The 26,958-nt window shown below is 43.9% G+C and overlaps 1 protein-coding gene across 3 annotated transcripts in view; it reads left to right on the top strand.

The window, feature by feature from the left end:
• ephb1 (EPH receptor B1) overlaps window positions 1-26,958 on the top strand; it is a 132,551-nt gene that overhangs the window by 24,055 nt on the left and 81,538 nt on the right. For all 3 annotated transcript variants that reach the window (XM_086128719.1, XM_086128718.1, XM_086128720.1), the window contains exon 2: window positions 17,638-17,702. In XM_086128719.1, coding sequence (XP_085984845.1) covers window positions 17,638-17,702 — 65 coding nt within the window. The remainder of the gene's footprint in view (window positions 1-17,637; window positions 17,703-26,958) is intronic.

Here is a 26,958-nt window from a genome sequence, read left to right as displayed (position 1 = left end):
AAAAGAAAATCCTGTGAGTATTGTTTATATTTTCACAGGCAGGCAAGGGACTGTTTTATCCAGAATGTTCTGTTTGACTCCGGGAACAGCAGGTGTACAAATAGCAAAAAAAACAAACCAAAAACAAAAACAAAAAAAACAATTATGAAGCAGTTGCGTTGCCTCAGATTATCTAGATTTTCATATTTGAAGCTGTGCGTCAGTGGTGAGTGATTTTTGTTTGCGCACAGTATCCTCCTGCTGTGTGTAAAACAAAGAACAAAGCACAGTAAAAAACAACCACGATGTGTATTTTTCTTGATTGTCCTTGTGGTGATAAATGAGAAGCTTCAAGGCGTGCTGCTGCTGGATCATCACATTCAATTAGCTCGGTGAGGCATTTGTTGTGATGCCTCGTCTGTCATCAACCTGCCCGCGTATGCGCGGCTCACCCTTTTTTTGCGTGCAACTCTTATTTGCTAATAAATGTTTGATGTGTCTGTGTGCACACCTGCCAAAACACCTTTTGTACAGCCGTCCATGTGCCACTCTACTTCATGGTTTCCTGTCTCGCAGTGGGCGTGCGCGTCTTCATCTCCTCGCTGTCACGCCAACTTATGGGTAATATGCTAAAATGTGTTTACCTCACCTATGCAACTGACAGGTCAACAAGTGTACTGGTCCGTGACAGGGAGCGCTATTAACGCTTTGTTTTGTCAAACTTCAGTCACGGTGCTACAAGACGCTGTGTCGCTCACTGTCCAGGTTGGCAGTGGTAATGGATGGAAACGGAATTGTCTTGCGTGCACTTGCCGGTGTCATGCCGGAGGTCAAATTAAGTGGCTTGTGTGGTTTTGTGTCATTGTATACAAACTGTGGAAAAGTTCAAACTAGTTTTTATCCCGGATTGAAGTTACTAGGACTCACACGGGTCGTGCAGTTTTAGTATTGTGTTGCTCAGCATCTGAGTTTGGCAGGTGTCGTTTTTTCCGGAATGACTCATTGTTTACACATTCAGATGCCTGCTGTTGCATATTTGATGATTTGAACTCATTCAGTTACAGACGTTTTCAAAGCATGTTACCAGCCGTTTTAGAACATTTGACTGATCTTTCAGGACCTGCAGAATATTGCGTTCTGTAACATTCTAAACACCAAACCCACCAAAAAAAACTCTCTTCATTCACCTGCAGGATTCGATTCATGCAACGCCCTTCCTGTGTGGGGTTTGCACATTCTCCCCGTGCCTGTGTGGGTTTTCTCCGGGTACTCCGGTTTCCTGCCACATTCCAAAAACCTGCATGGCACTCAAACACGCAAAATTGTCCCCAGGTGTGAGTGCGAGCGCGAATGGTTCTTTGTCTATGTGTGCCCTGCGATTGGCTGGCAATCACTTCAGGTTGTCCCCCGCCTACTGCCCGAGGTCAGCTAGCATAGGCTCCAGCACACCCACGAGTCGACTCTCGACTCAAACTAGGCTCGGGCTTTGCCCTTGAAGGGGGTTAATAGGATGACCCTGGACAGAAAAAAAAACCCCTCTGCACACATTTAATATACAGTATGTAAATGTGGAAAAAACATGCAAGTTGAAAAATACCTGGCAGGAGAAACTAAAAACCATAACCACTGCAATTGAAGGTGAAAATCAAGTTTGTCATGTACCATGCTGATTTTAACCTCATTGAAAGAAAAAAAAAGGCACCTTTGACCAGGCCCATGCTGCGGTTCTGTTCATCATTAGCCTTACCTTGCACCACACGTGGCTAGAAAGATTGGGAGAAAGGACGCAGGAATATGAATGGAAAAAAACGCTGTGTGACATCTCTCCATTGGTTATCCCCTTTTATTATTTATTCAAGTAGTCACACCAGAACTGTTGGCTATCGTTATACGGATGCAAAGGTGAACAAATCCATAATATGACCTTTCATCGTTGACCAGCATGCCACCACACTCACTGTATAGCCATGCATCCTTGTGCGCCTTGGTCCCTTATCTCTTTCTTCACGCATCTCTGCCGTGTACCTGTATTTGTTTTGGTCTGTCGGGCTCATTATGAGGAGCGAGCCGTCATGCGACACCTGGGCTAACTGTGCCACAGGGGACCAGGAAATGGGTGCAGCAGTGTCTGGGAGTTATTCCAAGCGCCATCCACTTTAATAACGGCACAACGGCAGATAACAAACACGTCATAAAACAAGAGAGTCATGCTTGCTCAATGCGTACGAAAGCACTTAACCGCAACATCTTAAAGCTGCTCTCGCGACAGTCATGCTGTACTGTGCGCTATGTAAAATATGGGGTTGAGTTAATGACTAAAGATATTATGTGCTCTATATACAGCATGAGGAGTTAGCGTTCTTCTTAAAGCCACACGTCACAGCTTATACAAACTAAAAAACAAGCTAGTTAATCAAATTGATTTTAACTTGTTTTCCAAGCTTTCAAAACAAAACATGTAGATACGGGAATATATTTCTGAGTCACCGCCTAAAAACTACGAAAGGTTTTGTCTCCCAGCTGTCCCGTGTGTTAACTCCATCATCGGAGTGAAACACATGGTAGGTGCTTTTAATGAAGTCAGGCTATCAAAATAAAAATTAAGTCACAGATGGGGCTGAGTGGGGGACAACAAGCTTTAGCCAGGATCCTCATAGGCAGGGTTTTTCAGCTCACCCCGATGCTAACTGAAACCCAAATTTGAAATGTAAGAATCCAATGCCGAGACAACTGTTCAAAGGAAGAAACAGAACCATGGAGACGGTCCCAATAAGCTTTACTGGACTTGAGCACATCACCGACAGTATAGTCAGAGGTCAAGGGATACTCTGTGCTACTTAAGCAGCTAGCTAGCAGCAGCTTGGCTGGCTACAAGTACGCCTAAACAGGCTGTGGAGTTGCTTCTAAATCAATAATCATCATCCGCGTGGCGGCGAATAAGCTACATTTCTGACAAGTGTCATACTCATCAAGATATGACGAGAGAAAAGGCTAAGCTAACCTAAGATTGAAACGGCTAGCAGCTTTAACAGCACAATTTAGTGATTGGGTGATCGATGACACTTTTCTCAGCCGTCTGATTTACTTGCACTGTTTCAAGTTTTAGATGCCAATATGTTAGCAGTTGAGAGTAGTCTGAAGCCGTGCGCTAATGCCTCTTTTCGACTCTGCAGCAGTCTCGCTTTTCATTTTGGCCTGCAACGCTTTTACAATACACTGACAACAAGGCGGCCGATTAGCCAAGTCGTCTTCACAATTGTTGAAATATAGCGCCTAGTAAAATATAAAAATGCTTACGCAGGTAACTATACAACGCTAGATGGTCCAAGGGGCCTGTTAATCAAAGTCGACACCCGACATGACAAGCTCGAAAATGATTCTGTGTCACAGCACAGTTCTGACCCACGACAAAATACAACAGTAAACATTGCATCAATAAGCACTTCAATTTCCAAAGGCCTTATCACCCAGTGTGCGTAACGAGGGGCTTGATGATTGATTTTTCTAGATTGTCGAGCTTCACCAAGGGAAATGATAGCAGCAACACTAACAACTGAGTAGGAGCAAACTGCCAAATACGGACTCTTTTGATGTTGTTGATAGAGGAGAGAACCTGAAGTGCAACATCCACGTAAGTGCTTAAAAGAAAAAAACAAACTTACTCTGTTGTCCTTGTTTATTTTACGATGTTTGTTTTAGCCCTCTGTCACTCAGACACCACCCTAGCAAGATTGCGCCATCCCGCCCCTCCAATCTCCAAAATTGAATTTCATCCCTGCTGCCATTTCATATTTCATCTGCAACACGAAGTGGTGTTCTGTCCAAACACCTGCACACCACTTGTCTCTCAGCCAGAGCTATTTACACCCCCTCTGGAAACGTGCACTCCCACACACTCGCCCTGGACAGACACCTACTTCCTTCTAACCCACTGACACCAAATGGAGAAATTATTTAACAGCCCGGAGCGGCTTTTACAGATGCTCGTGTTTGCATGTGCGGAAGAAAATGTCGAGTCGGAGTGCAGGAGCGTTTTAAAAGCAAATCGCTGGCACTTGCCTAACGAGGCTCCTCGTCTCGGCTCCGAGGCTGTGACTTTGTCGAGCGTGCCACCTTGTCTCCGGAAAGGACACCTCACACGCCATCAACAAGTCACCTCAAGTGGCAGGGCTGGGGGGTAAAAGCCATGCATGGCAGTTTTCCACTTCTTGCCGCTTGCAGGAAGATTTTTAACAGGGAGCGCGACCCTGCCTTCATGCAGACGTTCGCCCGTTGATGCACCCGCATCACGTCGCAAAAGCATTGGATGTTACAAAAAACAGGCAGGGCTGTTTTTGACAGGATGGGAAACCGATGGTGATGTTTGTGCCCTCCTGCTCGTGTCACTGGACCACTGTGACCTATTGCGCCAAAGGCTTTGGCCACAAGGCAACTGTTAAGTGCGTGTGCTTGGGTGGGCGTGCGGCACGAGATCGAAACTACCCACATGATCACGGTGGCAAAACGGACGGCATGTATATTGTGAATTGACATTTCACCATCCCAGAAGAGTTCTGTGCCGCACCGAGCAATGGCCTTGCATTCAAAGCGGCGAATGGCAAGATGAGTGACAGTAGACACTGAAGGACTCATTAAATGCCGGAACAAAAGCAAATTGCCGGCAGGTAATTTTTTGAAATTAGACGAGAACATCAAATGGAGGTAATTCAGACGCAAAACTTTCAATGGAGCTGAAAGAATCAGCCTTTGTTTGCAATTCCCTGGAAATCATTCACTGTTTTCCATTGCAGAGTAACAAATACACTCACAAAGGCCTTTTGCTCACCTTCTTTTCCCGAAGGTAAAAGTTCTTTTTCCCCAACTTCATTCCCTTGCTTTTAATCTATGGATGCTTCTCAGAAAACAACCTCACGCCACAAGATGCAAGTCGGAGGACTCATTTTTTACCTCTTTTCCCTCGCTGCATCATACATACTCACGCAAAGCCCTGAAGGAAAAACAAAGCCTCCCTGCAAAAAATATAGACTTCTCCAAGCATGTAAGTAAATGCCACGAGACAGTAGATTTAATGTTTGCCTTTAATGAAGAGTCGAGAACTGCATTTTCTAGCAGACAGTGAAAGGCCAGTGACGTTTTCAGATGACTGATCGAGAAAAGGCTGACTACGATCGTAGATGACTTGCGTCTCGGTGGTCGTCCCGACAATGTTTTCTCCCGTCCGTTGGGATGTACGGTGGTACCTCGACTTACGAACGTCTCTTCATCCGAAGTTTTCAATCGATCAAATGTGTCTATGTGTGTAGATATGTGTTTAAGCAGCGTCCTCGTCATTCGCCCCTCGGGCCATGAGGCGTTCCGATAGTTTGACGTAAATGTGGATGACCCAGAAAAGGTGTTCACCAGTCGGGTGATAGCTCACTATGATGACGTTTGCCTTGGACATTATCGAAGGATTGTTAAAAGCCGACAAAAGCAAATGTTCTTGGATCACTTCTTTATAAAATGCGAGGCAAAAACCACGTCTGAGAGAGAACATCGACTAAAGAGGGCAAAAAACGATGAGGACGCAGTTAAAAGTTAAATGGCCATCATTCTTATTCTTTATTCTTTGTTTTTTTTTACGTTATGCAGAACTCCCATTTATTGTGCAATAATGTAATTGTCACATGCATTTGTTACATATTTTGATGCATTTTTATGCTTCATAAAACAGTTATGTTTGAATTTTGGGGGGCTTGGAACGGATTAGGGCATTTACGTGGAAAACACGTCTCTACTTACAAAATTTTCTAGTGAAGACATTTCTTCCAGAACATATTAACTTCGTAAGTAGAGGTTCCACTGTATTCCATTTCTTCTGCTCCCTTTTGTGAAACCGATGAAGCCATGTGGACGCATTTGGCAAAGCTACACGAGCAAGAGCCCGGCAGAACATCTCACTCGCGCTTACATGAGCGAGATGACATCACGCCTTCACTTGAGCCTTTCCGAGCGCTGTCCCAGTAGTAAAGAGCATGTGGTTTGGGGAAGACCAAACTTAGGCATCAATTACCTGGATGGCTCTCACTGCAATGGTCAAGGGACATCACAGCTAAATTGAATAACGCTCGTAACAGTCTCCAAATGGCTGAGGCCTCTCACGGCGGAGACTGACGGTTGATTTCTTCACACCTTCATATGACTGTTAAACCATCTTCTATGTGCCATCGATTCAGATTGAAAGCCTTTGCCCGGTCCTCATGGGCGAGGGCGATAATTTGACTTTTATTGAAATTTGCCTCCTGTGGTTCCAAAGGGGGATGAAGGTTGTTCTTTTCCAAGCATGGATAAGATAAAGGGAGTGCACCTTGAAAGCTCTCCTGTCTGGGTTTCAGACTTGACGAACAACATCGTGTTAATGAGAATTGCTGCAGCTTGCTGATATTTGCGCCGACTAAACTACTTTCGATTGGTTTATTGCTGCTGCGCGTTTCTGGGAGAAAATCAGCTGTTGAATCCATCCATCCATTTTACTGTGTGCGTATTCTCATTATGGGTGCGGATGAGCTACAGCCTATTTCATCTGACTTTGGGTGCAAAGCAAGCTGCGCCCTGGACTGGATGGGGCAGTCAATTCCACGTCCTATTTAATGACAGACGCCCATTATCTCTCACATTGACATCTTTGGAGCTGAACCCACGCTGCCGACAGCACCAACTTCAGGCAAAATCGGTGACTCAGTCCAATCCGTCCTTTTTTTTTTTTTTTTTTTCTATAGTCCTTATCTGAAATAAGGCCCTGGGAGGGATGGAGGAAGCTGGATTACGTGGAGAAAACCCGCACAAATTCCATACTGGAAGACCAGAAGGGAGATTCAAATCCCAAATCCCAGAGCTGTGAGGCAGTCTTGCCCCAGCTGTATGAAGTAATTGTCGAGAAAAATGTACGATAGAGATTAAAGAGCAAGTCATGTTCATTTTCATTTCGATGGTCACATGGCTTGGACAAAAAACCTGTTCAGGTTCAGAGTCACCCTCCCCGCAGATGGACTTGCACGTCGTAGCAGCTGGGCTTGAAAGAGGGTGCCGTGCGTGGGCATTTATAGATTCTATCCGCACGCTCGTGTGAGTGTCTGCATTTCAGCACTTTCTTTCATGCTTTTACGCAGCTTTTATTTTTTTTTCCCCGCTTGCGTGCTGCTCGTGTCTGCTTTTGAGTGAGATGCTTTTTTTTTGTTTTTTGTTCTTGAGTTCATGAATATTGCCAGTGCCTCTGAAGAACAGAATGCGTCGTCGTGCGTCGAGGTAGGAGAAAAGGAGTGGAGGTCGCGTGTGAGGTTAGACAGTTTCAGTTAACATCGGGTGCTGCTACGATCCAAAAGCGTCTCTCAAGTGATTTCTGACATGACGCCGTTGCACAAAGTAAATCTGTGTTTTGAAGACAGCTTGCTGGCATTGTGTTCCGTCGACACAATGTAGATAAACAACCAATGATAACAGGTTTTATTGCATTAGGTTTTAACCGGTATCCTTACTGGCCCCTACAAATGAGAAAAAATGATTTTGAGTGCAAGTTCGAGCTGTGGCATATTCATTCAGTTTGAAAAATAGCACTCTTATAATTTAGCTCATATACAGTACATAGTCCGAAGTTGAGTTTGTCATATTCCAACTTTTGACGGAATTGAAAGATCAGCATCTTTGGTCGCTAACCTTTCCCGTGACGATAGAAAATGCTGAAATTGCAGTTTAAGAGAGTGAAGGAACTTTTTGTTTTGTAGTTTTGAATGAATATGGTACCGCACTTGCACATCATATATATCTACATGCATTTTGTTCAGAATATAATTTTGTTCTCTCCATGCTGTCATCGACACAGATGCCACTTATTTCGGGATGTTTCAGTTGTGACGGCTCAATATATTTCCCATCCTTGTATCTGCTTTCTCTGCTAAATGCGATGAAGGTAACTTGCGATACAAACATTGAGCAAACTACTTGGTGGGACTTTTTTCCTCAGATATAACAATCTGGACAGAGAGGCACTGAAAAAAAAGTGTTCACGGCTAACCACACTGGCCTAATTAGAGCGGGTGGCTGCAGGGGATTATTATTGAGTGACAGCATTTTGAGCAGTCAGCACTATTTCTTGCTCCTTAAAAAAAAAAAAGAAAAAAAAGCAATGAGGACTTAATTCACCCCAGATAGCCCATTAGACTATAGTTTATACTGCTAAATGTCAACTTCACACAATCCCTCGTGCGACTTCAACAAGGTTCATTGATGTCCCTCACTCGTGTCTCCAGGTCAAAGACGTGTTGATGGGCCAAGGTTTAGATGGTAGGAATTGAGAAAAAAAAGAAAAAGCTGCAGTCGATTGACTTCCCTTCTGGAGATTATATTGCTTTTGGGAAAGGCAAAATCCCAACGCCACTTCAACGATGGTCCTTGGAGCATCGTGTTGCGTTTCCCCAGTTTGGTGGAAGCAGGAGAGTCCTTTTTGACACAGGCATTCTGCTCTCAAGTAATAGTAATCAAGTCCTTATGTTTCACATCAATACGCGCACTTGTAGGCATCGACGGGGGAGTTTGTTTCTTGGCGTCATTAAAGCGATCACGTTTCTGTGAGTGGGTGCGCACAGCAGTTGCAATGGGACGAGGTGGGTGTGGTTGGCTGACTGGGAATGCAGCCAAAATGTTGTCTCCCCCCCCCCCCCTTCCCTGCCCCCCAACCTGCGAGACGTAGCGAGAGGAGTCTCCCTCTCACTAAAAGTCATTTTGTGAGGTGAGCGCCCTTATTAAGAGTTGTAATTGCCTCATTTTGGAGCAGCAAATTGCCAGGTTTCTTGAAAGCAGACAGACGGGCCAAGAAGTAATGACAATTGTGATGATTGGAGGAAGCCAGCAACATTTTTTTTTTTTCAGCTGCTGTTTGCCAAGGCGGAGTCTCCTCTCCTTACTGCGAGGTTTAATATTGGAGTCATCAGCTGTTTTATATAGCTTTTGCTCTTGCACTGAAATAGGTTGAATGATTTTTAATTTGATTCAGATGATACATACAGCTATACATTTCAGCAAGCGTTAAGTTTGGGACCACCACCCTGAACAGGAACAAGCACTGAGCAAAGAGACTTTGGTTGAACCAGGACTCGGTACTGACTTTACTAGTTGGGTAAAGACAGTTGCAATTTGCACTGTCAAAAAAATAAAAAACCCTAAAGCTGAAAATGATGTGACTGGCCCCCGAATTTTGATCACATGATCAGGACGACACTTACCGTAAATAGGCAGGAAGTGACTAAGCATGGACAGTGGTGATGAACTCACAACTGGTTCACTTGTAATATTATGCATGCGACTTGAATCTCCGCATAAAAACTGCTCTTATTTCTACGAGTACTCACAACGATGTTTCGTTTAACATTTGCCCAGCAGGATATTGCGTGTTTGTTAGCACTCGAGCGCAGCGCAAGCCTTGAGCTGCTTGCAAAAACAGTACGTGTGCCACGTTTCAGACAATGTGTATGGCCATATGTGAACACTCGCATGCTGTGTATATGTTCTGTTCTATAGCAAGGGGGAAGGGAAATAAACAACATCGTCCTGCAAAAAGGCGCAGCATTTTCTAACTGCTGACTTCACATGCCAAACATTACACAGAAGGCAATCATAGTTTTGGATTTTGCCGTTTTTGAATTTGTTCTTTTCCGGTTAGCATTTAACCAGTATTGATGGCAGATAAAAAATTAGATAAGAAAAATTAATGGAAGCCTGAAAACTAAAAACAGCATGCATTGAAAAGGAGAAAAGTGACACCGGGATTAAGAGGAGAGAAGGTTGGATGAATGAAAGAGCGAGGGAGGGAGGGAGAAGGAGAGGGTTAAGGTAAAGGGAACGCCAGAGGGGTGGGCGTTGTGGATACGATGAATTAAAAATGACACTCTCCGGCAGCCTGCTTTCCAAAGATCACTCCTTCTACTAATGTAATGTTAATTAATGCAAATGATGTGCCCTACCGTCTCCCTTGACCAGGCCAGGGACGAAAAAGAAAGACGCGCAGATGAGGCGCTGTCGTGCTTGTGTCCTGTTTTGGTGGTTTTCAATAGCTGCACGAGTGATTGACCGCTCCAAAAGGAATCAGACGAGCTTGTTATCAGTGCTGCCTATGTAACACAAATGTCAGGTGAATCAAACAGCTGACTTGAGTCATACAAGCGAACACATCATTCTCGACAGTGCTTCAGCTAGGCATGGGAATGAAAGATTAACTCCTGATACAATATGATCACATTTTAAGGTAATATCATAATGACCAGGCGTGCTTCCGCGTGAGGACTGGAAATTCAACAGCGCTCCAGTTCAAGTTTGTCACCGCGCTTTTGCGCCCAAAGAATAGGTCAGGCAGCCCAGCCTGTATTTAAAGTCAAGTCAGCCGTGATAATGATAGCTTCTAAGGGCCAACTTCGAATTAAAAGTAAGACGCCGATATCCACAACAACCGTTGCGGTGGATGGCTTCACTCGGCTGTCTCCCTGCTAACGGCTACATTCGCGGGGGACAGCGGTTGAACGTGTGCCGCCGGCGAGACCATTATCTCCATGTCGTTGTGTCGCGGCTTTGACTGTTTGTCCAAATACGACCTTGTGCGAATGGCGGTCCGTGACGCGAAATAGAGTGGACGGCAGCACCGGAGAACTGTGCTAAGCTAGCTGATCACAGGGTGGCGGTTTGCTGTATTGGAAGAAAATCGTCCATGTTATGCCATGGCGTCTTTTTAACTGATGTTTCACTTGCACATAAAATCGTTCATTCCGAGTTTCATAAAAATGTACTCAACCATATTTCACTTTTGTATACGCTAATATTATCAAATTAGCCATCACCAGCTCAAAACATTATCTGAGGTTGTCAGCGCAAAAACGACGATCACTTGATGTCAAGGTGACAGACCATCAGCTCAATTTTTTTTTTCCCCCATTCGGAGCCATAACTCTGTCATAACACAATGGCGAAATAATCATGCAGCTGACCAATAAAGACGTGATATAATAAAACGTATTTATTGGCTGTTTCAATACGGCATTGATTTCTGATGGTCGGTCAACATTGTTTCGTGACAACGCAATATTTCGCAAAATTGATATTTTGGTCACATAAATGTTTATTATCCTTCAGGACATTGTTTATGCATACATCTGTGGCCACGTGTTGAGTCTTGCGCGCATCCCACACGAAACTCAATTACACACATGTAGGGAATAGTGTTGCAAGGTTTTAAACGTGTGTTGATCCACTGGAAGAATGTCACCTTTGTATGATGAAATTATTTACTAATTTCATCAGTCTCTGCCGATCTTGCATGTATATTAATTTTCATAACATCTGCCACCGATCTCTCGGCACCTCCTCGCTTCTCGTCTTTCTTCCTTTTTTTGCTTTTCTCTTTATGTCTGTGGCCCTTCTACCTGTTCAAAGGATCATTTTTCACACCACCGGAGCCAGCGAGCCCCAAGCAGTTACAATACGTGCGTCCGTGTGCCATCACTTGTTGTCTCGGAGGATGGCAGATTACTTTCTGTTCAATTTTCAAATCAGCCACATTGTCATCGTCGTCTTCAGGGAGACGTGAAAGTAACATATTTCTCTGATGTATTTCTGTTGCTTGTCCTGAATCTTCTATTTAAAGGCTTCAGGATGAGTGACACAGCCTCAGCGTTAGCAATAAATGAAATAAGTCTTGCAGGGATTCTGTCGAACACTCGCTCAGAAATGAGAACTATCACCTCTTTTATTCACCATGAACCAGCTCTGAAACATGATACCTTAATAAAACAAGGAACTATATTTGGAAAGACGGCTCAATATGGACGCTGCACTTCTAGTCAAGCAATACAATTATGTTAGATATGCCCTTCAAAGTTTTGGGTTAAAAATAACCCAATTAGTTTTTCCTTTTTTATTTATTTTTTAATACAACAATATACGTATGACATATAGTGCTTGACCACGACGCTAACGTTAATGCACTAATGCTAATACTATGTCACAATTTAGCTAGCGGTTTGACAGATTTACAGCTCTGGCTTCTCCAGTAATTGCGCCAATTTTAAGGTTTAATCTCACAGGCAATCCGTTTTTGTAATGGTTAAGGTTCACCAGGCTGGCCTCTAAGAAATGACAACTAGAGAAACAGCTGTTGAATGGTCCGTCGCCGGGTAGGCCGGCGTCTCGGGCGAGGTAGCTGTTGTCACGTTACGCACGAAGCAGGAAAAGGGAACTGCTTCGTACGTAACGGAGAAAACGAAAACAAGCGGATCCCCGAAATAGCAGACACCGACAAGGACTTTGTAAAACAATAATATTTATTATAAACAAAAATCCCGCCTAATAAAACAACAGAAAACGCTGGTCTCAGAACGATAGCCAGGAAATAAGGAACGCGACAACAGAAGGCGCTGGTAAAAACGAGCACCAGGAAATAAGGAAATACGACAACAGAAAACGCTTGCAAAACGACGGCAAGGAAAAATATGTTAAACGAGTACTGATTTACGTACGCTAAGAAAATGTTTCCCGTGGGACGACGATAATATAACCAACCGCGAATGGTGTCGAACAATATGGGTAATCATAGGCAATAGCAGTGGCACGGCATGCAATACTCCGGCAGTGATTTGACTGTCGGAGCGCCTAGATATAGCAGGTGCAATCTGTGGCAAATAGGCAGCAGGTGTGCAGGCGGCAAAAGTGAACGCGTGCCACCTGCTGCCGAATACGGATCATGACAGCTGTCTTTCGTGCCTCTTTCCCGGATACGCTGGTTGGGCTTCCCGCTGACTGCTCGGAGAAAGTGGACATTGTGTTCAGTCTGCACGGGCGGTACTCGGTAGCGCCTGAATTTTCTACTTCGCGAACCCATTTGTTTTCTTGGATTGGGCGCGGCTAGTGTTTCCAGAGCAGAAATTAGCAGCAATGCTAATGGCCTAAAACAACACTTTGGGGCTGGTTTTGGCGATTAATTAGCATTTTAGCATGGCTAAGAGTTCCAAAAAGTTGATTTTTGTCCGATATTGATCCTTTAAGGTGCTTTAATGTGCCAGTGTATATCAAATTGATCATGGTGTTTTTCAAAGTTTTGATTCAGAGACGAGAGCATCTCTCGGGTTTTGGATGGGGTTTTTTGTTGTCCTGTGCTTCTTCTTTAGACCATAAACTGTTTGAGACTGAATGTACTAAGAAAGTACCGCACTCTATTTTGCTGATCATGTTGGGACACAATTAATCAGCAAATAATTGGTCAAATGAATTGATTTGCCTAAATTGCCTTTTTAATTGTAATAATTTGTTTGCCAAGTGCTGCCAGAAATGCTCTCCCCACCCTTTTTTTTTTCAATTTAGAAAATCCCCTTGAGTGGTCGGCTGATTAGTTTTGGGAGATGCAGCAGCTTTCAGTCATGCATGTTGGCCACTTTGTTTTAGCCTAGTATTAAGATGCCAGGCTCAGCACACTAAGCCTCCACGGAGCTTCATCACCGTTAAGTGCTCATTTCAGGCCTGCTGAATTCTCCCTTTATATTTCACCATTTTCTCTCTCTCTCTCTCTCTCCCCCCATCTTTATTGTCCCATCTTGACTCCACATCTAAGAAAGGATACATCCCTTCTGAAATGTCTGTCCTCAAGGCCCCAAAGACCTTATTTCAGTTTGTTGCGCCAATCACAAAGTGAGGGTCCTCTAAGCTTAGCGTTCAGCAGCTGGACATGATTGTCTCATTGAATTGCAAAGTGTGCCAACATCCTTGACGGCCGAGAAGCGGGGGAGGCGGTGGAGGGGTGGGATCATGATTCTGGGGGTACGTGGTAAAGCATAGATGAATGGAAAAGATGTGTTTTGGGATGAGAAGGCAAATCTGTGGAGAATTGTCCGCCTTATTGACTGAAGAGCCTTCAGAGAGGCGCTTTCAGCATATGTTCTATCGACCGGCAGCCGTGCAATCATGCATCCAAGGCCACGAGGGCTTGAATTACACAGCCACGTTACCGTTCACATTTGCAAAACATAAAGCCATACATGGAAGCTCAAAAAGTGCCAACCAGTGCGACCAGCTCCTCCCGCCGCTCTGGTTTCAGGTCCGAGTGTTTTCCATGTCTAATCATGTGATGAATCACGCGGCTGCTTGCTGACGTGTAATTGTGCAAAGAGAGCACTGCCTTATCGATCGCTACCACAGGGTCCCCATCAATGTTTAATGCAGTCTCCCTCGCTCTATCACCCCCCCCCCCCTCACCTCCCTCCCTCCCTTCGCTGCACTCGTAGAACGAGACCGCTATTTGCTATTGATCCATCAAGAGTCCCTAATGAGGAATATCTGTGCCGTCTCAGGTTAGATGCATTGGGTCCTGGGTTCGGTCTTGATCGCGCGTGGGCCCCGGTGTTTTTGACGAGCAAAACTACATCCGTCACATGATTTGCACTAACTAATATTCCACAACATCTCCGCAGTACGTGCTGCAGCCTTGCAACTGCTCAAATCCATCAAAAGATGACAAGTCAGACACCTACAAGCTATTGTTTTCCAATAGATTTATGACCCGTGGTTGTGCAGCCAGCCTTAAGCTTTCTTTATTCATACTTTTCACGCTGTATGAACTTTTTTGTTTTTCCCCACCTGGCGGTTTTGAATTGAATGTGGCTTGCTGACACAGCAAAATGCGGGATTCCGGTGCTGCCCTTGAAACGTGAGGGGTCGCAGTTTGTTATGTTTCACTCATCTTGGAAATGATTTGTGTGAGAATGTGAGCTAATTTGGCTGCCTCGTACATCCGACCGAATATACGTGACATGTTGCGAAATGGATGAACTGATTGACTCAATCAGCCAGCCCGTGATGGTTTCATCCAATTGCTTCGAGACATGATTGAACAACGGTTCTTTGCAAACAAGGGACGCAGATTCTTAGCGACTAATCAATCAGCGACCGATTTTATTGCCCATCAACTGTCAACAAACTGTGATTACATCCACGTATTCAGGCCAACGGAGAACGTCATAGACGGGCTCATATAAAACACAGTAAATAGGATTGTAACTGTCATCAGATGATTTATTGTTTCAACAATGTCTCACAAATGATATGACCTCTTTTCATGAATGGTTTTAAAATATACCCGACTTTGAAATCCGCTCATAATTAAAAGCCCACAAGAAGGTGAGAAGCGCTCCCGCTAACAGAGGGAAGGACATTGTCCAGATTTTAAAGGCCAGTCGTCAGGTGTAAGAGCTCCGCCTCATTGCTAATAACCACTTAGCAGACTCCATTTTCTCTCCTTCTGGTGTCAAAGGCAGACATTTGGTCACGAGACACAGTTCATCGACCGTTTCCATGAGCGTTTGACCCCTTTGTCTGCACCTTTAACCACCATCCGGTGCTTTCCCTCCTCTGCCACCCGCCTCGAAAAGGAAATGGAGGGGATGGCCTTAGCAAGAGCCCGTTTGATTTGACTAAATCTCTTGTGATTTCCCCGGAGAATGTGGTTGGCAGGCCTGCGCTACATTGGCCCGTATGACGCTCGGAGGCTCCTACCTCCCCAGCTGACAGCAAGTCTGCAGCGAGGCATGGCAGCGTTGGGGCTGTGGAAACAAGACAAGGCGATGCTCATCTTAAGGAAATTGGGGGATGGAAGCTCGGCGTGAAGAAGGCTGTCGCCGAGGACGCGTACTGAAAAGTGTTCTCCGAGTTGAATTTAGTTAGTGAACGTGCGCGAGTGTGTGTATTTGTGTGTCACGGAATTAGCTCGGGCTAATTGGTTTCATGTCTGAAGACAGCCTCTCCGAGTAAGTGGCGATGGAGCGTGCCGGTTGCTATAGCTGTTTCACTTGCTTTTATTTATTTTTTTTGCCACCCCCCAAAACCACGATCACTTGATGTAAGGATGACAGGCTTCAAAAGCTCCATTTGGTATGATTTCCACATCGCTTTGAGTGCGGCGTATCTTAAAAAAAAGGCGACATCTGCGGGGGCACGCTTCCTGGAGTGGAAGAAGGTAAAAAAGGTGGGCGCTAAAGGGCCTGGAACGTCTCCTTCAAAGAGAGGCTGAGAGTCTGCAGCTTGCAATTCATCTCCCTCATCAACAACACGTGTGGGTGGTGCTAGCCAACTGTTTGCTGTGCTAAATGGATCGCGTCCAAGTCAGCAACACGCTGACATCCTGCAGATGATTGCCTTGAAATTGCTTTCACCTATTTGTCTCCAAATACAACAAATTACATGAGGGGGGTAGGTTGTGGAAAGAGAAAAAGTCAAATATATCCTGGTTGACTTAAAAAATTGGAAGCTGCTCCCCAGAAAAGACGAAGCTAAATTATGACTCCATAAATCACGTTACAAAGGCCAACATGTCCATCACTTTAAATATGTGAGTGAACGATCCAGAGAGGATTGTGAATTACTCTCTTTTTTTTTGGGGGGGGGTGCTCACATTGCCAAAAGAGCAGACATTAATCAATACTGAGACAGTAAATGTCTCCTGTGACTTGCAAGACTGATTTATCTACTATGTGTCACAGAGGAGCGATTCGGAAGGGAAGCTACAGTTTATAACTTTTAGTGCAATTTTACACCGGTTAAATTTTCTCTCCTCGGGGTGTGTTGCGACTCACAGAAAATACATCCTTCCTTTCTCGTTAAAAGATGAAACCCTTTTAGTCAGTCCTCTTGTCAGGCATAGTGAACATTTTTTTTATTTTTTGGTGGCTGTTTGGGGATGGGGTCGGTCTCTTCCTGTAATTGTGACACACTGAAGACGAACAATAACAATGCCCGAAAAACATACCTCAGGTGTATTCATCTACAGCCTTGGATTTCAAATGCCTGCGCAGAGACAAGCACAATTTAACTCAAAAATAGAAAGTCGGGAAGATCTCAGAACATGACGCAGTTGGGAATTTCTGTTCTTCAAAAGATCACCAGGGAAAAGTCCTGATTGCTGGCCATCTTTGTTGTACTTCATTCAAAAGGGTTTTGATGGCTTTGACGGTGCTGTTTTAAAGCTCGTCCTTTCAAATTTCTTGCACTAAAGCACCGGTGTCAAACTCAAGGCCCGGGGGCCAGATCTGGCCCACCACATCATTTTATGCGGCCCGCGAAAGCAGCTCAAACATGTCAACATCCTTCTAAAATGTCTACCACAATTTTAAATTCTCATGCTTCATAAATAAGAGATATTTTCTAAGCTTTTTCTTGTGAACAAAACCCTCATTACAGTAACTTAAACGATAGGTCAATAAACCGTTATTCTTGACTTCTTTATATGTCATAACGGCCCTCCGAGGCAAACTGGAACTAAAATCAGGTCCGGGACAAAAATGAGTTTGACACCCCTGCACTAAAGCCTTCCTCAAACCGATCCCTGAGTTTAGAGGCATGATTCAGGATTGAGATTCAAAGCAACGTTCGGGTGTGTAGCCCAGTCACACATCTTCAGTCAAATCTGCACGGCGGGTCTTGAACCTACGAGATGGATGAATCGCTGTGAGGCATCAGTCTGTTCTCGGTTCATGAATGATCGTGTCAAGTGATCACTGAGGCCTGAATGCAGTTCATCTCAGTCGAATGATATTTCGAAATGCTTCTTTTCCGCTAACTCCTCACCACAACCTTATTTTTCTCTCCTCGCTGCAGAAACTGTGATGGACACTCGAGTGGCCACAGCTGAACTGGGCTGGACCGCATATCCTAACTCTGGGGTGAGTCCATTTTTTTTTGTTTTGTTTCTTTTCCCACCTTTTCGTTTTGGACAATGATAATGTGATTGAGGATCTTGCAACAGTGCCCCATGCAAATTCGACAGGCAAATAGACCGGAAAAATGGCACAGGTGAGACTTTAGACGAAAGTAGTGTTCTGCGTCGCTCGATCATATAATGGGTATTATTTTCCCGTATCCCGGCTCATAATGACTTAATGACATAATGTGTCCCGCAAAAGACCCGGAACACTGCACCTAAGTCCCAGAAAATGGGTACTGTAATGACACTGTAATCGCACGTTTATGCAGGGAAGTGGAGGTATTAAGGTGAAAGTGAGTGAGGAGAGCTAAAAGGATGGAAAACAGCTTTTCTTCAGACTCGGAGGGAACTACATTCAACTTGTGCATTTCAGGCACATGAAAGATGTGGAAATTAAGTCGCAAGTGCCAAGTCCTCGGGAAAATGTCCTTTTTCTTCTGTGTTTAAAAAGACTGGCGGTATCAGAAGTGTGATGGCACGATTACACTAATTCATCGACAGAAAATGTTATGGACTCGTTCCAGCTACTTTGATTCAATAACGCATTGATATGCTTCACAGCCCAGGTTGAGAATTGCATATTATCAAAGACGGCAGCCAAATAGTTGTTTCCTTTTTCCTGCTCTTTAGGTCTTTGTGAAGCATTTTACACAGGTATTAAATAAGCCTTTGTGGCTCTTAAACGAAACTGTGGCCTGGTTAAATGTTGGGGAGCAAGTCCCTTTTCCAACGCATTACCTGATTTGTCACTTCAAAACACTGCATTAGCGGCCCACTGCATACACATACTCATTTTCTTTCCCTCATTACTTCTACTTTATTTTATTTTGTTACTATTTAATACGAATTTATGTTGACTGAAAGTTTTTCATTAATATGATACAACCCCCCCCCGAACCCCCCCCCCCCCCCCCCAATGTATAATATGTTTTTAATAGGAAAAATATCACACAATAAAATTCTACTTCATAAAAGCATACAGTAATTCCATAATTAATTACAATTTTAAGAATTACAACCCTTTTTCCCCCCTCATTTTTGGCTTCAAATCCATAGATTTGTGCTACTCCTTCTGGTGTGTGCGCGTGGGCCACCGGGGGGGCAGTATGACAAAACAAACAGATATACAGTACATGACGGCGGTCAAAATTGCCCGACAATCCACAATAAAATGACACATTCTTCACCGAGGAAAACGACTCTTTGCCTCAATATTAGGCAAACTTCAGCTTGTTTGTTCAGGACTAAAAACTGACTTTTTGTTTGTTTGTTTGCTGCGATTTATATTCACACTGTACATCTTGCAAGTGAACTATCAACACATGTACACGTGTGGCGATCTGCGCTCCCATTGGACAGCGACCTGCCACCTATAGTGGCTTGTTAAGCCCAAAGAGTCGCATGAATCCTGCTATTGCTATCTTTCTATGAAGACCGTTGTGTGCAGGCAGCCTACAGACGAACAAAGCCTCTTGTCCGTGTTGAGCATCGTTATTAAGCTGCAGACTTGTTGCGAGCCTTCAGACGAGTAGAGACCTGCCGTAAGGGGAATAACTCGTACCGCTTACTGGTTGAACCTGCCTTGCTGCGCTGCCGTCTTGCCTTTCATGGAAAGCTGTGGCGTAAAGGCCCCGACTCACGTACTCGCATGAAAAGAGTTACCCATCATCCGTAGTCTGAAATACTCCGATTACACGTTGTTTGAAAGAACAACGCAGTGCCAGATGATGTCACACTGCATTGCCGTCAAACTTGAGTCACAATGGCCATTGTTTGGTTATCATCCCTTCAAGAGCTCTGAAAGCTTTTCCACGTCCCTGGATTCCCTTCACCTTTCATAATTGATGGGGGGGGGGGGGGGGGGGGGTGTGAACCGGGGGGATTTTTCTTATTTTCCAGATTGCGCAAGTTTATATTATACTCTAGTTCCACTGATGTAAACACATGGACACAAACGTATGAGTGCACATCAGCATGCAGTTACACACTTGGGTACTCGCATCTGCCAGACAGCTTATGAGGCAAACAGATGTGTACAGTCAACAACGCGACAACCTTTCGTTCCATTATAATGAGCATGCTGGCTTTGTCCTTACAGTATGCACTTTCTTCTCCGCCTCCATGGACTTTTCCCTTTTGTTTCTGCCTTTCCCCTCTCGCACTGCTCTTCAACACCACTGTATGAATAAAATATTGAGTGCCAGAAAGGCAAACGCCCTCCAACGGAGCGACGACGTGAAAGAGCAGACGGGAAAGAAAAAGTCACATCTTCGAGTCTCTTTAAAACCCCATTTTATATACTTTTGGTGTCGGCGTGGCCTGTTGATTAATAATGGAGTTTTCTGGAGGCCGTTTGAAGGGAGGCACGGTTTTCTAGATCAGATAATGAAGCGCTGAAAGCAAGCGCAATGTCAATGAGTAGACAGTGTAACTCTCAACTCCACTTGCGGGGTGTACCGTCTTCGCGTTAGCCGGATTGGAATCATACATCCATTAGTCTTATACTCCTCTACTGATTTGAGTCGAATACCGGATTCTTCAAAACGGCATCTTTTAAAAACACATTCATAAGTTTTTAATATGTATTTGAGAGACAAAACAGGAACGGAATGACCACCATTGCATGTTTGAACGCAGCCTCCTGGTTCATGGAGGTTGATGTGATGAAATGTTGGCACATTTTCACGCTATCGTTATGATGGTGACCAATATTATCAGTTATCAGTATGACCACAATATTGGTCAGTGAAATGCAAACTAAAAAGATTTGCATTTTCTTTCCTTCTGTGGATTGTTTTTTTTGCTGTTGCATCAACTATGACTCTCAGAGAAGCTAAAGGCAATATTAACGGTAATTTGACTAGCAAGAGCAATACAGTACTCACCATTTTGAAAAAAAACAAACATTAAGAACAAGAAAATACTAATTTGTTTGCAGGCTACTTCCTGGTTCACAGAAATGTGTGCAAATTAGCATGAAATGGAAGATATGTTTGTGACTTCAAAGATATAATCCTCTTTTTGCCAATGTGACTGTATGTAAAAAAAAAAAAAAAGCACATTTGTCATTGCTGCACAAAATTCAGTGGAAATTGCTTTGGTAATTCAAGTGCAGTCCTGCAAACTAATCCATCCAAATAGCCTTTTGTTTTTTTAACAACAGCAGTCACGGACATATTGAACTGTCTGATATGGCCGTCCGTGCATCTTAATGATTCCCATCAAATTTGGCGGTCTGAAAAAAAAATCTTGTCAGACAGAATAATTTATTTGCTTTGCCCCCTTTCAATAATTGGTCGGTATCTTTCTTTTTAGTACACCGCTTTGAGTTACTTTCAATTGCATTTTCGATAGTACTTACTTTTCAGAGCGAGAGAAAGAACCAGCAAGATTCAATATGCTTGAGGGAGCCGGGCCAAAGATGAATGCGTTTTCAGCACTCCAGGCATTGCAATTTTCACTTGGGAAGAAAAACAAAACAAAACTGCCTAACGTAAGTTAAGTAGAAATAAACAAGAAACGGGCTGGTAATAGTACAAATGTATTCAGAAGACTGCTATAGAGAAAAGATACTTCAATGTTCAGAGTTTTTATTGGCTACAAAGAGATTTTGTATTCAGGGCACTTTTACTCGCAGCGATGTCAAAGCTCTTCTATCTGCATGTAGCACACTCTCACTGGAGATGCTTGAGAAGAAAGCGCAAAAGCGTTCCGTGAAAGCAAAGCAAAGAAACCAGACAAAAATAAAAGCGATTTGGCTTTCTGACAAGCAAACGAGCCAAAATGCAAGTTCGTCATCTGCATCTTTTTTTTTTCACCCCCACCGCATCATCCTCGAATGGTTTAAATAAAAGTAAGAACCGGCTAAAATTGCTTTCATCCGGAAGGAGATAGACGGGATTAGGGGGAGTGTGGAGTGAAAGGGGGGTACGAGTGGGAGAGAGAAGAAAAAAGGGGGGAGGGGAGTGCTGAAGATCAATTTTGCGTGAACGCTTGCGGCAGCCCTGCAGACGCTTAGCCGTTGATGTGTGTGTATGTGCGGACGTAAGCCGGGGTTAACTCATGTGACTCACCGGGTCGCAGCCGGAGTCGGGCTTTTGGGACGGGGGCTGGCGTAAGGAGGGCGGTCGGACGGGGGGTGGGTGGACAGGGTCAAAGGGTTGGCAGCGGCTGCTCCGATGGAGGCCAAGGTTGCTTTCAGGCGTGTCCAGACCGGGGCCAGTTTTTGTGCTTGTTAGGGCCCCTCGGCGGAGTGCGATAAAGAGACGGCCAAAGTGAGCAGCTCGATGGGCGCCGAGGATAAACGCAGGGGGCAGAAAATAAAAGCGAAACGAGAGCGTGCGTTGGAAAGATAAGTCGGACATTTTTGGAACGCGCTTGCTTGTAGCAGGTGAATAAGAACAGGTGGGGTGGGGGGGGGGGGCACATCTGCTGTTCTTGGCATGTTTACTATTATTCATGCTCTCTTGCATGTGCCCACATGTGGTTGGTAATGCTTGCCTGCACCTGCCCTGGAGGGGGCACGACTCTTGCAGCTCTTTGCAGCGTTCTGGCCAAGCTCCTGCGGGTTTTAACTGGACAGGTGTGTGCACTTCCTGCAGCCCACTGAGAGCTCCGCAACAGCTATCTCACCATCTGCTGACCATACTCAATACACCTCAATTATTCATCCACTGACAGACTGTGGTTTAAAAAAAAAAAAAAAAAAAAAGCACAGATGAGGAATAAAGAATAGGAGGATTGGAAATACCGTAGCCAGGGAGAAATAGAGAAGCTTGATGAGGGAGACACACCGGGGCCTTGAGATACAAGTGACGCGATTTTTTTCGAGGCAGGTTTTTTTTTCCAGATACGAGCAGAAATTGGAGATGCGAGGGCTGTCTGGTGACAGTGAACTCAACTCACTAAACAAGCAGCAGCTGAGTGAATAATTCTTCCAAAAATATATAATATAATATAATAATACAACTTAAATAGAGCCTGACCTACATGTAGGTTTTTTTTGTTTGTTTTTTGCTGATGCTAATTCCAATATTTGGCACAGAAATTTCGATAACCTATGAATTGACGGATTCATTGAAAAAAACTTTTTTTTTTAGTCCCTTAACACTGAAAATAATTAATCCTTTTGTATTTGTTTAACTTTTTGAGTCAGAAAATCGACAAAAAAAAAAAAAGGAGATTTAGGGGGGTATTTTTACATGTTATTATCTTTGTCGCTATATATTTTCAAATCGCCCGGTGAATAAATCGGTTCGGCTCTTGCCTTAATTCGAATGGTGAATACATTTGCCATGTGAGTGATTAGAATTATCATGCATCGATTCTTTTAGAATCCTTACTAGTCACATAAGTGGGAAACATAAATGATATCGTCAGGAAAAAAAAAAAAAGCAACAAAGCACGACATGCTGATGACAAGCGATGTGCGTTTCGTGACGCTGTTCTTTGAATGAAATATTAGCCTCTGTCATCGTGGCGACATGATGCGCACGCTGTCAAACTGCTGTACAGTACTTTTGATCAAGACACGAAACTTCAGACCGTCATACATCTTCAGCTCTTCGGGGATACGCTCAAGTTAAAAGGAAATTGAACGTGCGTACACGCGTTCACACAAATATAACCCCGTCGTTGTCAGACCAGTGGGAGATCACTTTCATTTCGCCTTCACGGTTATTGAGTGCGTGTAGATCGGCGGTTCAAATTGCCCCGAGCGCCGACACAGACGTCTCTGCTCGGCACGTAGATGAAAATTGTAAGATAGTCTTGCAAAATGAAAGCACTCCAATCTGGAAACGTCTTTCAATGTGTGGATGCCTGTATTGTTTTTTGTCAAAACATTTGCGCAAAGGACAGATTTTCCAATCGCCTTCACAGCTACGCCCACCACTATGTACAATGTCAACACCGTCTCGTTGGCATGAGGACTCGACGCCGTGTTCCACATTCCTCGACTTCATTCCTTTCAAATATTGATATCTTACCAGAGGGGATTTCATCAGCGTGATTAACATGTACAAAATCTTTTGGATAAATGTCGCCCGGGGATGAATAAAATATATTGTATGACTCCCAGGAGTATGAATTCGCTCGCCTCTTTCCACGTTCAGCTTTTCATATTTCTGTCCATTTTCTCTTCGCGCAGCTTGTCTAGGTCAAAGCTGTTCACCTATTTGCGCGCATGCATTCACTCGCATAAAAACAACCCCTCCTCAAGATCTGGGGGACGGGGTTGTCAAGGGTCATGCTCTGCAGAAAACGCACACTTATACACGCACGATAATAGACACACAAAATCTCATTTCTATCTAAAAGCCTGAATACTCCGCAGTTATTCCGTCACCTGCTAACCCAAACTTTGTGGTCTGTTCCTAAATGGAATGTAGAGGTTACAAGCAGCCAGCAACGTGTCTTATCTAAATTTGAAAAATAATCTCACCTTTACATTTGTTTCACTCCCTTTACCCCTGTTTTTTTTTTTTGAGTTGTTGTTTTTTTTACTCCCATGCTTCCGTTTCCCATTTGGAACATGTCAATGTAGCAAACTACTTGCATTTTTAAAGGTCCAGTCAAATGTTGATTTTTAGTCCCTGCAAATTGGATCTGCATAATGACGGTGGTGCCGTCAGATATGAGTGATCCCGGCTTTTGAGTTTTTCAAGATACAATCCTTCATTCTCCGATATTTTTTTTTTTTTTTTTTGTGAGGCTGGAACGCATTCATGTTATTTCCATTCGTTTGAATGTGGTAAGATGATTTGATTTGTATTCGGAGGGCACCAAGTGAACAGACAAACAAAGTGGAAACTGTGAAGTATATTCCTGCAGCGTCCAAATCTAAAATGTGACAACAATGACGTGATTACAAATTTGCTCGACGAATAAATGACCAGCATTGGTTTCCATCACCCGGATGGGACAGTAACTTCTCAACTCTCTTGGAAACCCAACCGGACCAGTTCAGGAAGTAGCACCTTGTTGCCCCTGTTTTTGCAAATGAATGCGTCAATAGCAAGTTCAGTTTAGGCTGTGGAAAAGTATTCAGTACTTGGGAATTTGGTACATAAAATTTAGCAACAGGTTTTATTATGCGCTGTGAGCGTAAGAGGCTTCGGTAATTTTCATTTGAGTGCTTCGAAATAAAGTTCCAAAACATAGATTGATATCTAATCTTGGGTGACTCAGTTGTATTGATGATATTAAATGTGAACATGTTTTGAACAGACTTTGTCAGCACACATTAGGGCTTTCAGTTGGTGGAGTCTTGAGAGGTGTGAAACGGTGGATGGGAGCGTCGTTTGAAACCCGAATGTATTGTTCCGGGCTGGGCGTTAGGAACCAAGTTTTCCATGACTTTTGTCTTAACGGCGACAGACAGACGGCCCCAGTTCAATTTGAGCCTCATCAAAGTGTGAGACTGTAATTATGGAGTGGCTGCTATCGGGCGGGACTGGGAATTTTTCAGACACCGCCATTTCCTTTCCATCCATCACAGTCGGCCGGGCGGAACTAGGCCTCCGATGCCCCTACAAAATAATCATTCCAATGGCAACCAGCCTGACAGCAGGCCTCGTTTAATAACGGAGCTGATCAGAAATGATAATAGCAATCATGCCGCCGCATATTTTACTGGCTGCGGCGTGCTTGTCTGCGCAAGGGTGTGCACACTTAGAAAAAGACTATGAGTATGTGTCTCAAAGCTTGTGAGGAAACCTAAGTAAATGAGGCGTCTCTTTGCAATCAAAACAAGATGGCTCTTTCTTAAAAGTGCTCTGATGACTTCTCAGATATGACTCAAAAAGGCTGAAATGCAAACAGTCAAATTAGTCTGGCACATTCTGAAAAGCCTCGAGATAGACCAAGTTCGGTGAACTCTGCAAACACAAAGAGCATCTTTCAGCTTCTCGTGTTTCCCCGTAATTCACTGTCCTCCAGGGACCCTTGGCCTTTACAAATATGGCAGTGGGAATTTCACCTGAAAGTGTTCCATTGCTTCCCTTCATTATCCAAATGGGGATCTCGTTGCATTTTCGCATGAGTCATCAAATACTGCCGCTCAGTTAATAGTCCTTTGCACCAAAATATTTGAGGCCCGGTATGGATGAGGATTTGACAACATCTTGAGCAACTGACAGCTTTAGTCGTGATGGTGAAAACTGTGATTGGTGGCGAATTGATAAAGAACAACCCCAACTTGATATTCAACTTCAGCCATCTTGTCATAAACTGGCAGACATCCGCAATCAATGCTGTATGGTCATTTCAACTGCGATGTCCTCCGAGATCAGTTTGTAGATGTTTTGACTGGTCGAGAGATGACAAGGGACATGTATTGATTTCATATTTGCGACACTTTCTGATTGGATGTCTCAACTCTTATTTTGTCTTGATAAGACCTTCCCCGTCTTTAAGCTTAAAGGATCATCCTCCATTCCACATCAATATGTCCAAGCGTTGAGCTGTATCCATTGACGGTGATGAATTTGAAAACCACAAGGTGTGTGACTTCATTGAGGATCAGGCGGTGGTACTCAGGTTCACAACTAACCCAATTGATGTTTTTGTGCTTGCTATGCTTTTTGTGTAAACTGTCTGAAGTTGAGTGGTGAGTCAAGGCCTATCCTTGTGTATACAGCGCATATAAAAAGTCTGCGCACACTGTGCGGAAGACTAAAAAGCTGGTAGTTTGCAAGAAATTCTTACAACTCCTTCACCGTTGTCGTTGGCCTTTTTGCCAGCCTCCTTGACCGTTCTTCTCATGCTCTCATCAACACCGGATGGACATCCGGGGTTCGGTTATGTGTCTATCTGCTGCGCCATATTTTCTCCATTTGACGATGACTGTCTTCACTGTGTGTCATAGTATATTTAATGCCTTAAACATTCTTTTATATCCTTCTGGCTGATACCTATGAACAGTGGGATCGCTCGGAAGGTGTAGACGCTCTCCGCGGAGTAATATCTCATAAATGTGGTTGGTGGGGGGGGGGCATTTTTAAATGATTCATCTTTTTCTCGTTTTGTCTTTATCCTAGAAATCTGGCATTTGAACATGGGTGTGGAGACTATTTATAGCGTCTGAATTTGTCTAAGCTGCGATCAGACCCAATAAATATCATGTGATGTGCTACGGTAACAATACAGTACAAAGTGTGTCCACATGGCAGATGATGGCAGAACTCCCCCCACCCAATAAATCATCTTTTTTTTAA

Source organism: Hippocampus guttulatus, chromosome 14, assembly GCF_054856545.1.
Source record: "Hippocampus guttulatus isolate MCC_2025c chromosome 14, RoL_Hgut_1.0, whole genome shotgun sequence".
Taxonomy (NCBI): Eukaryota; Metazoa; Chordata; class Actinopteri; order Syngnathiformes; family Syngnathidae; genus Hippocampus; species Hippocampus guttulatus.
Note: the sequence above shows the minus strand (reverse complement) of the source record. Positions and strands in the feature narration are given on the sequence as shown.